General features: G+C 36.2%; 6 protein-coding genes across 6 annotated transcripts; 3 read left to right on the forward strand and 3 right to left on the reverse strand.

Annotated features, from left to right (window-relative positions):
- Positions 1-2,012: 2,012 nt before the first annotated feature.
- EV154DRAFT_476695 (uncharacterized protein) lies at positions 2,013-2,639 on the forward strand (the record flags this gene model as incomplete). The annotated part of the gene is made up of 1 exon (XM_051598053.1): positions 2,013-2,639. The coding sequence occupies one exon, from the start codon at positions 2,013-2,015 to the stop codon at positions 2,637-2,639; it is 627 nt and encodes a 208-aa protein (XP_051462745.1).
- Positions 2,640-2,870: 231 nt separating this feature from the next.
- Positions 2,871-4,101, reverse strand: EV154DRAFT_493046 (uncharacterized protein). Its single transcript, XM_051599755.1, has 5 exons — positions 3,816-4,101; positions 3,480-3,749; positions 3,323-3,415; positions 3,194-3,262; positions 2,871-3,141 (listed from the first exon to the last, which is right to left on the reverse strand). Exons 1-5 carry the CDS (start codon positions 4,069-4,071, stop codon positions 2,909-2,911), a joined length of 921 nt encoding a protein of 306 aa, XP_051462746.1. The 5' UTR covers positions 4,072-4,101; the 3' UTR covers positions 2,871-2,908.
- A 573-nt stretch (positions 4,102-4,674) lies between these two features.
- Positions 4,675-6,865, reverse strand: EV154DRAFT_493050 (glutathione synthetase). Its single transcript, XM_051599756.1, has 9 exons — positions 6,486-6,865; positions 6,338-6,413; positions 6,134-6,282; positions 5,940-6,068; positions 5,799-5,879; positions 5,661-5,744; positions 5,531-5,600; positions 5,005-5,459; positions 4,675-4,932 (listed from the first exon to the last, which is right to left on the reverse strand). The coding sequence occupies exons 1-9, from the start codon at positions 6,758-6,760 to the stop codon at positions 4,809-4,811; spliced, it is 1,443 nt and encodes a 480-aa protein (XP_051462747.1). The 5' UTR covers positions 6,761-6,865; the 3' UTR covers positions 4,675-4,808.
- A 533-nt stretch (positions 6,866-7,398) lies between these two features.
- EV154DRAFT_493056 (uncharacterized protein) lies at positions 7,399-9,253 on the forward strand. Its single transcript, XM_051599757.1, has one exon. The coding sequence runs from the start codon at positions 7,522-7,524 to the stop codon at positions 9,097-9,099; it is 1,578 nt and encodes a 525-aa protein (XP_051462748.1). The 5' UTR covers positions 7,399-7,521; the 3' UTR covers positions 9,100-9,253.
- EV154DRAFT_493057 (transcription initiation protein spt4) lies at positions 9,216-9,864 on the reverse strand. Its single transcript, XM_051599758.1, has 4 exons — positions 9,766-9,864; positions 9,576-9,682; positions 9,451-9,506; positions 9,216-9,398 (listed from the first exon to the last, which is right to left on the reverse strand). The coding sequence occupies exons 1-4, from the start codon at positions 9,829-9,831 to the stop codon at positions 9,277-9,279; spliced, it is 351 nt and encodes a 116-aa protein (XP_051462749.1). The 5' UTR covers positions 9,832-9,864; the 3' UTR covers positions 9,216-9,276.
- A 1,389-nt stretch (positions 9,865-11,253) lies between these two features.
- Positions 11,254-12,931, forward strand: EV154DRAFT_493060 (TLC domain-containing protein). Its single transcript, XM_051599759.1, has 7 exons — positions 11,254-11,496; positions 11,567-11,724; positions 11,790-11,895; positions 11,957-12,037; positions 12,098-12,212; positions 12,278-12,316; positions 12,376-12,931. Exons 1-7 carry the CDS (start codon positions 11,335-11,337, stop codon positions 12,495-12,497), a joined length of 783 nt encoding a protein of 260 aa, XP_051462750.1. The 5' UTR covers positions 11,254-11,334; the 3' UTR covers positions 12,498-12,931.
- Positions 12,932-13,922: the final 991 nt, after the last annotated feature.

Here is a 13,922-nt window from a genome sequence, read left to right on the forward strand (position 1 = left end):
AGAACAATAAAAAAATAAAAAAAAATATAATAAATAAAAAAAATGCTCAAGCTTAATATCAATGTCTTAATTCCTTCATGGATCATTAAAAGCGCAAACTTTAGGCTCGTGTACGATCATGATAAGGGGCATATTTGTTGAATGCCGCCGGGGAAATTGATCTTTTACCAGAGATTTAATTTTAAGCTCGGGCAAAAAAAAAGCGGCACCCGAGTATGGATTAATAAAACGACATTTTTTAGGCTCATACTTTTTTTTCAGCAAGGATTAATAAAATCTTAATTTTATAAATGTCGAATTTGAATACACTATAAACCAGAATTATTTTAAATTCATATTACAAGAAACCATCGAATTACATTCAATATTAATTAAATACTATACTTAAATCAATATATAAATGTTTCATGGCTTGAGCGATGTATATAGTATACGTTTAAGTTTTTTTTTGGATCATTTGTCATTTTGAAGCTCTTTTTTGACATTCATGCTACAACTGGAAAGACAATCACTAAAAGTATTAGCACCATCTGAAAGCTACAAGAAAATAGAGTATAACTGCATTGAAAAATACAAAATTAAACATACTTTTTTTTTTTCAACAGGTATAACCACATATTATGCATAATTTTTCAAAATACATAATTTGTTTTTAAGGATTTTTTATATAAAAACATGTATAGACAATATTTTTTTTTATTTTAAAGCTCATATCATATACTATATGTTTACAGGTTTTAGAAAATACCAAATAAAGAGTACTTTCATCAGAAGGGACTTACTCTGCATGTAAAAAACTAATTTGCAATGTTACAGTGCGAAAAACCAAGAAATCGGAAAATGATCAAAATAGATGCAAAAACAAAAGGTTAAAAAGACAGTTGAAATTCACATATATATAAAACTTAATTTCTTTTGACCTGTATGGTTTTTGTATACTTTTATTAAGAAAATATCGTATAATGGTCAATACAGACACTTCCTGGATATGCAGATCCCTTGGATTTGATTGGCCCTATTTATTTTGCAAGGAAATGTAAAAAAAAATCACTGAATTGGTTGTATGATCAACCCAATGATATTATATACCTCTAAATTATATCCACATTTAAATAGTATATTTAGAATATAACTTATAAAAAAACTGGATCTTTATACTTGAAAACATTTATTATTCTTTGTTTTTGTTGATATTGAAAAGCAGTAATGATCATGTGTACTAAAAATAAAGCTAGAGATCGCCCATTTTTTTAAAAAAAAAAGGAAATTCAGAAAAAGTGAGGGGGGTATCCCAAAAAAAAATCGGACATACAAGAGTAAAATTTTTTCATCCAATCGATGAACAATTGCGCAATCGAATCATTTGTTCGGTCCAATAGAATTAGATAATTTTTTTTCTATTAGAAAGATTACAGCCCTATACCCTGCGAATGTTTACTTTTTCCTCCCCTACACTTTTTAACTTACATGGCATCTCACCTTTCTAGCATCAGGTAGTTTTAACATAGTATTCAAGTTACTATTGTGCTTGAACCAAACGTATCAAAAGTATCGTGTTTACTTCAATAATGTCTTTATCGTTTCACGTTTAGGCGGCAAGATCCTATCGTTTAAATGAAGTAAGTATAATCTGTTAAATTGACGTCTCATAGAAACATAACTAAATTTTAATAGTTTACTTTAGACAGTGTATTGCGTTTGCTGATATATAGATGTTCCCTGCATGTCGTTGATCTCTGGTTAGAATGTCTCGTTCTGTTTGAGACATTGGAATTTCCCAGACGGAGGAACATACACATGGGGAAGATCTGTTTGCATGTTGTACTTTGCAATAGCTATTAGTCAACACCATTTTGCTCAAATAAAATTCTGACCCTTATGTTCATCTGTACACATGTTTATAAAAGAAATACTACTTTTTTCTCTTTTCGCCTTTTACCTTTTACCTCTAACCTAACCTTTTAACCTCTTTATTATTGTACTAACCAAATCGATAGCTACGCATAATCCAAATGGCTATTCCCAGAGATTCCAAACCCGGATGCGACATAGATAGAACTCGTTGCCATGTCTGTTCAAGGGAATTTTCATCGCCATCTAACAGAAACAAGCACGCACTTCGGCTCCACAATACACCCACCCCTGCGAATGTTGGAAGACCCTCATTAGGTGGAAGGAAACAAGCTAACCATAGGTACTACAAGAAAAGTACAACAGAACAAGTCAGACCCAAGTGTGCATTGCTTTTGACATCAGCAAGAGAAGAATTCACGGCTTTGGACAAAGGGTTCTCGTTAGCGTTGTATCGTACTTACCTTAAACAATGGCATTTACAACTCGAAAAGTCCATACAGATTATGACTCTCCCATCACTCAACCATTGGCAAAGTGACTCAAGCTACTGGGAATTTTTGACATTCGAACTCGTGATCCGTTACGTACGGAATTATGAATTGTTCTTTGAGCATGAAGTCTTTTTTAATTCGACGTCTCCCCTGAGTGTTATATATTCTAGCAATAGCTACTCTCGCGAGCATATGGTTGTTTGTCAAAAGTTTTGGACTACCCCTATGTCCAAATTTAATTGTTTACTTAGAGCTTACTGTAAAGCTTTTATGGGATATTATCATGCTCAATAATAAATTGACTTACATATTTTAAATCAAATAAAACATATTGTCTTCGCATTATTTTACGAAAGATTACTAAAGTCTTAAACTAACTTCCAGCCTTACACAATTAAAGAGAATAGTATACATTTTTGTGTTTATTTTAAAGACTCATACATTTTTGTGCTTATTTCAAAGACTCATGGCATTCGATGCGCAAACAAATATAACATGCCATTTTTAAAAAGTAAATTTATTTTTAAAAAACAAAAAAAAACAAAACAAAAAAACATTTACCTTTAATGCTCGGCATCAGGGTTTGGAGGTTCTTCCATTCTCTCCTCCGGAAGAACAAATGAAATTTTGTTTCCATTTACGGCCCTCAGGACAGCCTTCATGTTGCTAATTGTTTGCTCTGAAGCGTGCTTTATAGGGATGCCCCGGGGCCAACCACGCATGAACAAGTCAGCAGTTCCATCACAAAGCTTTTTGTAGGGAAAGGCTTTTGCATTTTCCGTACCAGGATGTTGTTCTATTAAGTAATAGTTAGTGTTATGGCAATTCAAAGTGAGTAAATGACTTACGGTACATCTGCAAAAGTCTTTCCCTGTATTCTTTTCTTAAAAGATTGGCGCTCTGGTCGTGGACTCTCGCTATTAATTGTAATAGTCATGTAAGTAACATATCCATAAATAGTTCAAAGTGATACGTACCCTTTTTACTGGCCCTTTGGGCAACTCCCAGACGTTGCATCACATTGTCCTGGATTTGTTGGCCCAAATCTTGTTTCAGGCCATTACAGTACGCTATAGATAATATTAAAAAATTAATAATTACTTTTAACACTCTTTTTAGGCAGCCCCAACTTACCTCCAACGGAAAACAAGTTCAACACGGGAGTTGGGAAGCCATCTTCCGAGGTAGTGGGCTTCAATCGGACAGAGAGCAGCAAGAAGTTTGAACCACAAATGGTATTGTAAGCGGTCAAGTGATCTCGGAAGGACCTGAGTGCCCGGGAATGACGCAAATGCATCTCGTCCTCACTCAAATTGGAGTCGATCCGAGCACTCTTCACAAGTTCAGCCTTGTCTTCCGGTCCAAGTGCCTGGTACAATTGAGAGGCCTCTCTCTGGAAACTACCTTTTTAATATGTAAACAATCATGGTTAGTATTTAAGTGAGCATTTGATATAGTAAGAAAAGCTACCTTGAGGTTGGTCGCCAGAGGAAGAATCGGCTTTCTTTTCGGCAGCCAGTCTTTCAGTAAAAATATTGTAAGGACTTTTACGTTTGACTAAAATCAAAGAGGTTGCCGTATAATGAAAGCCAATCGAGGCCTCAGCCTCTGCCTTGGTGACATTTTCTTCTTTGACCAAGATTTCTGTTGTTTCTTGAATCATCTCTCTAATCTTAGCGTTAAGATCAATGATGCGTTGCTTGTTGATTTCTGAATAACTTTCCATTTTAAAATTTTTTTTGGTAAATAGGAAACGGTGAAGGGCAGCGAGTAAGCCCCCCTTGTAAAAAAAGAAAAAAAAAAAAAAAAAAAAGCACAGTCCCCTGCGGTGCTGGGTGCTGTCCGGGCAGATCAAATGGGTGTGTGGCATAGTGACCGACTGATTTGAACTGATTAGTCTATTGTTCATTGTGATCCGAAAACCTGACATCGTTTAATACTAATCTAGTTGTAGATATACTAGATGTACAGTCGTTGTTATATTTTTGGAATAAAATTCTTATATCTTTAAGGCTTATCCGTTAACTTAGCACCGTTTAGTGCAGTTATATAGCTGTATAGCATGTTTGCAGCGTCATATTCTTCATATAAGTAGAAACAAAGGCGAGGAATCTGTTGAACTTTACGACCGCTATGTTTTCTGTAACTATAAGGGCATCCTCAATGACTTAAGAAAGTGTTAAATATCAATGTAGTAATATCTTACAGCTACTAAACGCAGAGTGTGAGCCTTCAGGCTTGAGCAGACAGTTTTGAATCTCAGAAAATAAATGAAGTAGACTTCGACCGACTTTTGTGGACTCACCGTAAATTAATGTGTTAGAGTAGATTAATTTCGCTGCTAAAAGCAGTCTTATTGATTAATTTTTTATTGCAGTTCAGATATGTGTGGTGAAAAAAAGGGCTTTTTTTATATTTAGGGTCACAAAGATTGACATGTTTGTTGGTGGCACAGAAAATAATTTAGACAAGCAAGGGGCTATCAATGACAGCAAAACCAGCAGCAACACCGCCTTCCAGCGTAGTTGTTGCCTTGGTACGTAACAAGTGTCCACCTGCTTCATTTAAAATCTCTCTATCCCCGTCACTATTGGGTAAACCAGTTAAAATTAAATGTACAAACAAGAACAATTAAAAAAAAAAAAAAAAAAAAACTTACGCTAGGTAGGTACCATAAATACCAAGCTCACTCACAACTTGTCCGGTAATAGTACGTCCTTCACGGATCATGAGATTATCCAAGGGAGGACTCTTGATTAAATCCATCAAGATATAAGCATTACGCTCAGTGGGAGATAATTTCTTTAGCTGAAGCAAGATATCATTACCATAGATATTATTTCCTCCGCCTTCACGTTGAGGTTTCATGACTAAATCTTCACTGTGCTTCAAAGCTAATTCGTAAGCAGCCATTCCTTCCGGCGATTCGTCCAATGGATATAAACCCGCAAATGAGGATCGCATCTTGTCAGCCGTCTCCGTATCCACATAACGCTCCAATCGACCCGGAACAGCCAACACTTGCTGTACTTTCTTACTGCCCACTAATTGATAGGCTACAGTAGGACATTTGATCGAAAAGGACTGTTCAATCAATAATCGAGCATCCCACTCCTATTTTTTAAAAAAAAAATCAATTTTAGAAAGAGTTGGCGGGGAAAAAAAAGTGTGGTCGGGATTCAAACCTTTTGGGTGGGATAATCTTCAGGTCCATAACCTGCACGGAAATAGGTTACAGCAACTTCGTATCCATCACTATTTTACAATTAGTAGTTGTTATTGAAACAAGATTTTTTTCTCTATTAAAACACTTACATAAGCAGCCCCTTGTTGTCAGGACTCAGTGTAGCACGACTATTTATATCTGAAAGTGAGAGTCTCGAAAGCAAGATGCCATGTCTAACAAAGAAAAATGAGCAATTTTTTTTAACATCGTTCTTTTCGCTCACTTACTCTTCCAAAAGGGTATATTCGATCCAGCGTTGGTCAAAGGCGTTACGTTCTCCAGGCTGAACAATCATGACCACACGAGCACTAGGACAAAAAAAGAGTTTAAATATGGAAAGGGGGAGGTTGCCATGAAAACAGACTTACTTGGGGTTGCCATAGTGTTTCCATGCAGTTGCCAAGCCATGAGCAATGGACTGAATGGCTTTATTTTGAGGTAGTTGATCCATTGAGATTTGATCTCCTGCATATCCCTTTACAGAAGCTAAAAGGAAACTATATACACATGTATAAATAACCTTTTTTATAACTCACCCCCCTTCTCCCCCTCCTTATTTTACCGATGAAGTTGAGTTGTGCGCGTACTCAGACTGCCAAAACTGGCGGCAATCGTATTGAATTCGACTTGTTGAATTTTAGCAGTCTTTGCATCTGCGCCGGATTTAGCATGAAGCAGATAATCGTTACGGTGAATACCTAAACTCGCGGTCTTTCTTCCATTGTCAGCCTTCCTATCCTTTCCTTTCATTCGAACAATAACTCACCTGAGCTACGCCTTCCTTGTTGACTTGGAGATAGATTTGATATAATCCATTCATGAATTCATCCAACTTTGATAAGCTAAAAAAAAAGAGAGAGAGGGAGAGACAAAAACTGAGTCCAGGTGACTGAATGCCAGGAAAAGAAGCTTACGTTTCCATGGTTTCAGCAATGAGGTCATCGTCTCTGCTCATGCGGTGAATGAGAGAGTTCCAAGGTTGTTGTAATTGGGTTGCGTGTTCAAACTGGGAGCGGGGAAAAGGAGTAGGATACAGGGCAAAAGGGGCATGAGTGACAGTCGCGTTCGTATTTTCGACTTGGTTCTCGGAAAGCATAGGTCGTACAACGAGCCCGTGAGCCAGGGCCCAATCGATTGCCACTCGGATAGTTTCTGTCAATGCCTTTTCAGTGGTTTGTGGAGGATACATTTGTTTACGGTGGAAAAGAAAGAGAAAAAGAAAAAAATGGCGTAATCTGTTGAATTACTCAGCATCTTTTTGTTTATGACAATAATAGTCACAGAAAAAAAAAAAAAAAAAAAAAAAAAAAAAAAAAAAAAAAAAAAAAAAAAAGAGAGAGAGAGAGAGAGAGAGAGAGGAGATAAATAAGAAAATAAAAAAAAAGACCAAGAAAAAAAAAAGAAGGAGAATATCTGCCGGTAAATACAGTTTGATGCAAGACGATCTCCGTTAAGGGAAACGACTATAAATAAATATTTTGATTTGTTTAATATATACATACAACCACATTTACATCTTCTCTCTATGCTTTTTTTGGGGGGTGAAGTAGATACAACGTGATTAAAAATGACGAATATGCAATCGACTGCAATAAACAAGAAACTAAGGAGTTAGTGCTTTTACAAAAGGAGAGCAAGCTAAAAAAAAAAAAGATATACTTTTTTTTTCTGTGTACGCCCACCTTTTTAGAGTAAGTCTATACGAGCATAGGATTCGTTTAGAATCGATCTCATGCAAGAGTGTTGGGCAGTCCTTTAACGCAATATAACCAAATATAGCTACGAACCATCATCGATCGACATGATAAAAAAGTTAATTACATAAAAGCCCTTAAAGAATTGCTATTCCCTTCTTTTTTTTCTTTTTTATTATTGTTGTTGTTTTTATTTTATTTTGTTCTGCTGTCACTTTTTTTTTTTCTTTTTATATACCCTTACAACGATAAAGATATGAATTCCACAACAGCCAATTATTGCCTTGATTCGATATCAAGAAGGTCCTCTCTCTGTCCTCCTCACCATGATTCCGACCCTGTTCTTTCACCACCCCTCACTCCTGCTCTCTCTCAACATCACCCTTTCGATAAAAGACAATCCGCTGATCTTACCTATTCCCCTAACCCTTACAACGGTCGTCCAGCTTATTCCATGGACAGTTACCATCATTGGATGAACCATTCCGCTACTATGCAACATATCCAACAGCAAGTCCATCATCCTATGCACCACCACCCTCAACAGCAACAGCAACAACAACAGCACCACCACCAACAACAACAACAACAACAGCAGTTGCACCCTTCACCTATACCCTCATTACCACCTCAACAGCAAGTAGCTTCTGCCACTACAGCTACCAACAGAGGTTTAATGTCAGACAGAGCCACGGGTGCTGGTGGCGGTGCTGGTAGTGGTGCTACGGGCTGTTCTACTCGAAAGCAACCTTCCAAACAAAACAAGCACATGTGCAATTTCCCAGATTGCCTTTGGAGTTTTAAGCGATTTGAACATTTGAAAAGACACATGTTGGTTCATACCGGGGAAAGACCTCATGTGTGTCCCCACCCAGGTTGTGGTAAAAAATTTAGTCGAAGTGATAATTTTCATGCACATTATCGCACACATGAAAAGAAGGCCTTTGCCCGACAAAAGAATAACAATAATAATAATAGTCAGGTCAATAACACCGAACCATCTAGTCACACGGCTAATTTCTTGATGAAAGAAGAAAAAGACTTTAGCATGCCTTATTATCATCATCATCCATACCCTTTATTACCTACTCCTTCCAATAACACCAAGACTACAGATTACATGTATAATCAACAACACCAGCAACAACATCATCATCAACAGCAGCAACAACATCAGCATCAACAGCAACAACAACATCAGCATCAACAGCAACAACATTACCACATGCTGCAAGACACGAACAGTCCTACTCCCTCTGTACGACACACGAATAATAATAGCATATCATCCTCTTCCTCCTCTTCTACGACGTCGAGTAACAAATTGAAAGGAGAACAAAAGAAGCCTCATGCATGTAGTGAACTTGGTTGTGAGCGTAGATTTAGACGCCTAGAACATTTAAAGAGACATATGCGTATACATACGCATGAACAACCATTTAAATGTAATTATCCAGGATGTTTAAAAACATTTAGTCGATCGGATAACTTGACTCAACATCGCAAGACGCACGAACGACGTGGATCAAGGTATCAGGCAGTGGATCCAGTTGTTCCAGTTTCGACTACTGAATTTATGCAGCCCACGAATAACAACAACAACAACAACAACAACAATTCTACTACGACAACGAGTGAATCTTCTTTTACATTAGTTGATTTTATCCGAGATGGTAATACGAGCAGCAGTCATAGCAATACTACGGCCTATAATCCACATCCTTCGTCACCTTCCTTTGATACCGCTAACAATAATAATAACAATAATAAATCACATCCTATCTTGGCGTGGCAGCATCCTGGTGATACTTCAACAGAAACTGTAGGATGTTAAAAACCTTTTTTTTTATATAACCTCCTTATTATTTTTTTAGCGTAAAACCCCCTCCTTTTCTTCTTTACAGCCCCTCTCCCTCTTTTTTTTTTTTTTTTTGCTTCACTCTCCTCATTTAGTCCTTTTTTCCTTCTTAAATAAACACATGTTTAAACATATATATATAAAAAAAAAAATTTAATCTTTGACACTGCCATCTCTAGGTCTATATGTCACACCACGTCGTTCTAAATCATCCTCCACATCTTCAGGCACTCTTCCGTATACTACAATGGCATAAACGCCCTTTTGGAATTTATCTACATTCACGTTAATGATATTTCTTGATTTTTGGTTTTGTTTGTTTGTTACCAATACGCTGCCACCTTGCTACCCAGCTTTCTTTAGGATGCATTAAAGCAATAGCACTATAAAAAGATGGGGGTTTAGGGAGGTGCGTCCCAAGAAAAAGAAAAGTTGCTTTTTTTTTTTTTTACCCTTCAAATTTTCCACTGGTACATTCTGTCACACGATCCATACTGCCTCTCATTTGTAAAATCTCTTCGCAGTTCTCACATCCATTAGCTCGGAACTGAGATGCATTCTACAAAAAAAAATAGTTTGGTTCGTTTGTAAATAGGAGACTGACGTTTTTTCTTTGTTTTTTTTTCCTTATCGCTTGTTTACCTTGACTAACGAACATAATAAACACGCACGCAGCTGTTTTTTATCAATGGGTAATACTTGCGACATTTTTTTTTTATAGAAATGAAAAAAAAGTAAAAAGGTGGAAAAAAATGTACGCACAAAAAAAAAAAGAAACAGCCACGAGATGACGTATCACAAGGCGACCGATTTAGGGTAAGCATTTAATAGCCGCTCAAGGTGTTTTATCATAGCAGTGTCCCTGAGTAAATGTTTAGACATTGCCCATCTTTTTTTTTTTGCACAGCATACTGTCAATTGGTTTTTTCTCTTAGCCTAGAAATTATTGGCAGAGTTTCTATATAAATTTTTAGTCTTTTTCTGTATTATTTTAATCTGGACCAAGCCAATTCTTAGTTTTGGGTCATTGTCAATATCAAAATTATCGGCGGGAAGCATAGTAGCCCGCTCAAAATTCAAGATACTACTATATACACCCCCAATAATTTCATTGGTACTCACTAACCAATATAATTTTCTTAGTGACCTCTATTGCTTATTTGCGAACGCACATCAAGTTTGCAGTATACGCTGGTCGTTGTAATAGTAAGTTTTTAAATGGTTTCATCCAGCTTTTATCGTGGTTTTCGAAAAGCTTTAAAACAAAATTTCTGCTTTTCAGGTAAAAAAAGGTTTAGGTCCCCCCATACACATCTAAAAGAAAGAACGAGCAAACTGGTATGACATAGCATTTGTTTCTTGATTATGATCATCATTCTACACTTTATATCTGCTTTCTTGTTAAACTTATCATACGTTATTAAACAACTGTCAGGCCTAATAACATTCAGCGATCTTGTTTATAATTATCTAAGACCCTTTGCAAAAAACAATAAAGCATATCACCATATGTTGTACAGAGCCACAAGAGAAATGTCTGATTTGTTTAATGAATTAACTAAAAACTAATGCATGTTTGTGACTGTGAGCACCCTATTTTTAATATATGACAGTTACACTTGAACATAATCCATAGATGGGCAACGCATAATGTCTTTTTTCTCACTGTTATAAAAGTTTGGTACGTTTACTTGCGAAATCAACTGGCGATATGTAGATTCCCAGAGGATAAAGTCCTCTTACTTTGTGTCTGATTTCGACACGGGTATTCGGCTTTTGTCTCCGGTTGCGTTCGGTCTTTGATTGGCCCGAGTCTGTTTTCGCACACACCTATAGTTGGCTCTCGTTTTCCAACCATTTTTCCTGATATTTTTTAACGAGCGTTGAGGTTTTGATGAGAGTCACTGTAATTTAGAATTAAGCGAAAAAGGAAAAAATAATGGCAAAAATTACCTAATTAGCATGACAAAGACTTCTTGAGTGGGTGAATAGGATTAAATATCCGCCAGGTACAATGGCATAAGCCATGTGATGATATGTAAATCCCAACATTTGTTGACTTTTATTTATGAGCAATATAATATATATATGTCTATATAAAAAAGAGAAGGCATTTAAAAATAAAAAAAAGCTTTTTTTATTTTATTTTTTTGCTCTTTTCTTCTTTCTAGTTTGAAAATTTTTTTTTTTATTTATAATTAAAAAAACAAAATGGATACGTTTGGGAGTATTTTGGATCAATTGTCACTGTCTACACTAAGATATCATTGGCAAACAGTGTTAACCTCCACCGTGATATTTGCCATCATTTATGAAATCTCTAGGATATTCTCTCCCGTGTTATTCCCAAAGACCTTTCAGTTCTTCAAAGGCGTATGTTAACAAACTCAATCGTGTCATCAGATGACAAGAGAGACTAATGCTTATTTTTTGAAATGATTAGTACAATGGACCCAATTGGCATGTGCATGTTGTCTCGACTATCCACTGTCTCGTGGTGGTGACTGGATCATTCTTTATTTTTGCAGATAATACACTGGATCAGGATAGAGTGAACGGTTATGTAAGATGGGCAGCTGATATATATTCGATCTCTTGCGGGTAAATATAGCAAAATGATGGAAAATCTCTCGGCAAGAACCCCCGTAACCTTTTTCTTTTGGTAGTTATTTCTTATGGGATACCATCATTGCGATTTATTTCTATAAATATCAAGGCATCAGCATGGTATTACACGGCATTGTGTCTTTCTCGGTCTTTATTTTTTCTTTCGTAAGTGTGGATATACATACAGATGGGGGACTTTTTCTTATCTAACTACCTCTCTTTTAAGCGTCCATTTATCAACTACTATGGTGCTATCTTTCTCATGTACGAACTCAGCACAATATTTCTCAACTTTCATTGGTTCATGGTAATGACATTTTGTACGAAGATAACAGGCAAAGACGGGATTTATTGAAATTACAAATAGGATAAATTGGGTTGGACAGGTTCCATTATTCAATTGGTAAACGGTGTCATCTTGTTGCTCACCTTCTTTTTCGCTCGTATTGTGTTTGGAACTTACATGTCATATCAAATGTGGAGTAAAGTATTAAAAGGGTTTTCATTATGTCGATCTAGACTGACACATTTTATTTTCCATTTTTAGGTGATATTTACGCAGTCAAGGATGATGTACCATGGAGATGTAAATTACGAATTATAGAAATATGGAATTCTTATATATTAACTTTCTCTTTCTTACAGATTGGATTGTTTATGGTGGAGGTAACTTTATCACCACTTGTTTAAATATTTGGTGGTTTAGCCAAATGATCACAATGTTACGCAAGCGATTCCCTGCCAAGGAAACAGCCAAACACAAGTAGTTTTCTTTTTCTTTTTTTTCATTGTACACCTACAAATAATGATACCCAACACAAATCCATGTGTATTTTGTCCATCATTCCCTCCTTCCCTCCCTCCACCAACACCAAAAATACTAAAAAAAAAGGCTCTCTTCCCCCCAAATTCAATATATAAATAACGCTGTGCAATCATGTCATGGATCATTCTTGTTTGAACTCTGTAATAAGCTTTCCGACCAGTCTGTATTTTACATTAAACTGCATCCTTAAAATCATCTCTTTTTTCAGCTCTCCCCCCAATTGCCACTTTGGTCAAACTGTCAATTTCTAAAAGGGGAGTCTAGATTCCCACTCTTTTTTATTTACAGCACATATTCTCGGTTACAATGAGAAGGCTTCTTAGAAATTTATCATTAAAACAAACAAAAATAGACTAAATATTCTCAGTAGTAAGAGACTGCTTTGGTAATGCACACAGACATTAGGAGTAAAACCACAAAAAAAAAGCTGCAAACACACAAGTACGTATGCACACGATATTATCCATAAACACAATGCGCTGAAGCAACTCAGTCAATTGTTGTTTTCGTATTTCCACGACGATCGACTCCAGTCATTGTTATAGACACCCCTTGCATTATGTTGCTAGGTCAATTGTTCACAAGTATGAAAAAATTAATACATTGAGAAAACTGTGATACTTGATTATGCATTATAGTATACACCGCCAATAAGGAGTTGCTTTTTTGGTAGCTGAGTTTTTACATGTTGCAAACAAGAGTTACGTCAGGATAACATAACGATCAAATGATTTAAGCCCTTTATGCTTTATCCCGGGTATATTGTGATCGTCATACTCGTAGTATTTACAAGTTCAGTTACTGTCAAAGGAGTCAAACGAAGGGGAGGCAAAAACTCATGTTGCACCGATACACACTTTGAAGTACTACAGTGTGTTATTATTTGGTTTTAGGGAAACCTAATCTACACTTTACAAACAACTTTTTATTTAATTAGCAGGAAAATCAGCCACAAATAGATCGTCACCAATTGTCTAAACCAGAAATAACAGGAGAAATTTATTAAAAAATTTAATAAGCTATCATGACGCCTGCAATAAGAAATCGCGTTATAACGTGAAGTGATTCATTAGAAATCAGGTGGATCTGGAATTATGAAACTCAGTCTCCTGCCATTATTAGTGGTCCTTGGTCGACTTCTAGGCACATCGATATTTAAAATGAAAAAAAAAACTGATGGAGTGAGATGTAACTGTTTATTTCAGAGCAAGGACATCAGTACAAAATACCCCCGAAGGGAAAATTAACCTAGGAAATCTCCTGCAAACTAAACACGGCTCCAATGATCCACCAGGGGTTATCGCTCTAGCATATTGCTGTCTGGAAAAAAAGAGACAACAATAAGTGTACTAGACGACATTATCGA

Source organism: Mucor mucedo (assembly GCF_025094135.1).
Source record: "Mucor mucedo strain NRRL 3635 chromosome Unknown EV154scaffold_6, whole genome shotgun sequence".
Taxonomy (NCBI): Eukaryota; Fungi; Mucoromycota; class Mucoromycetes; order Mucorales; family Mucoraceae; genus Mucor; species Mucor mucedo.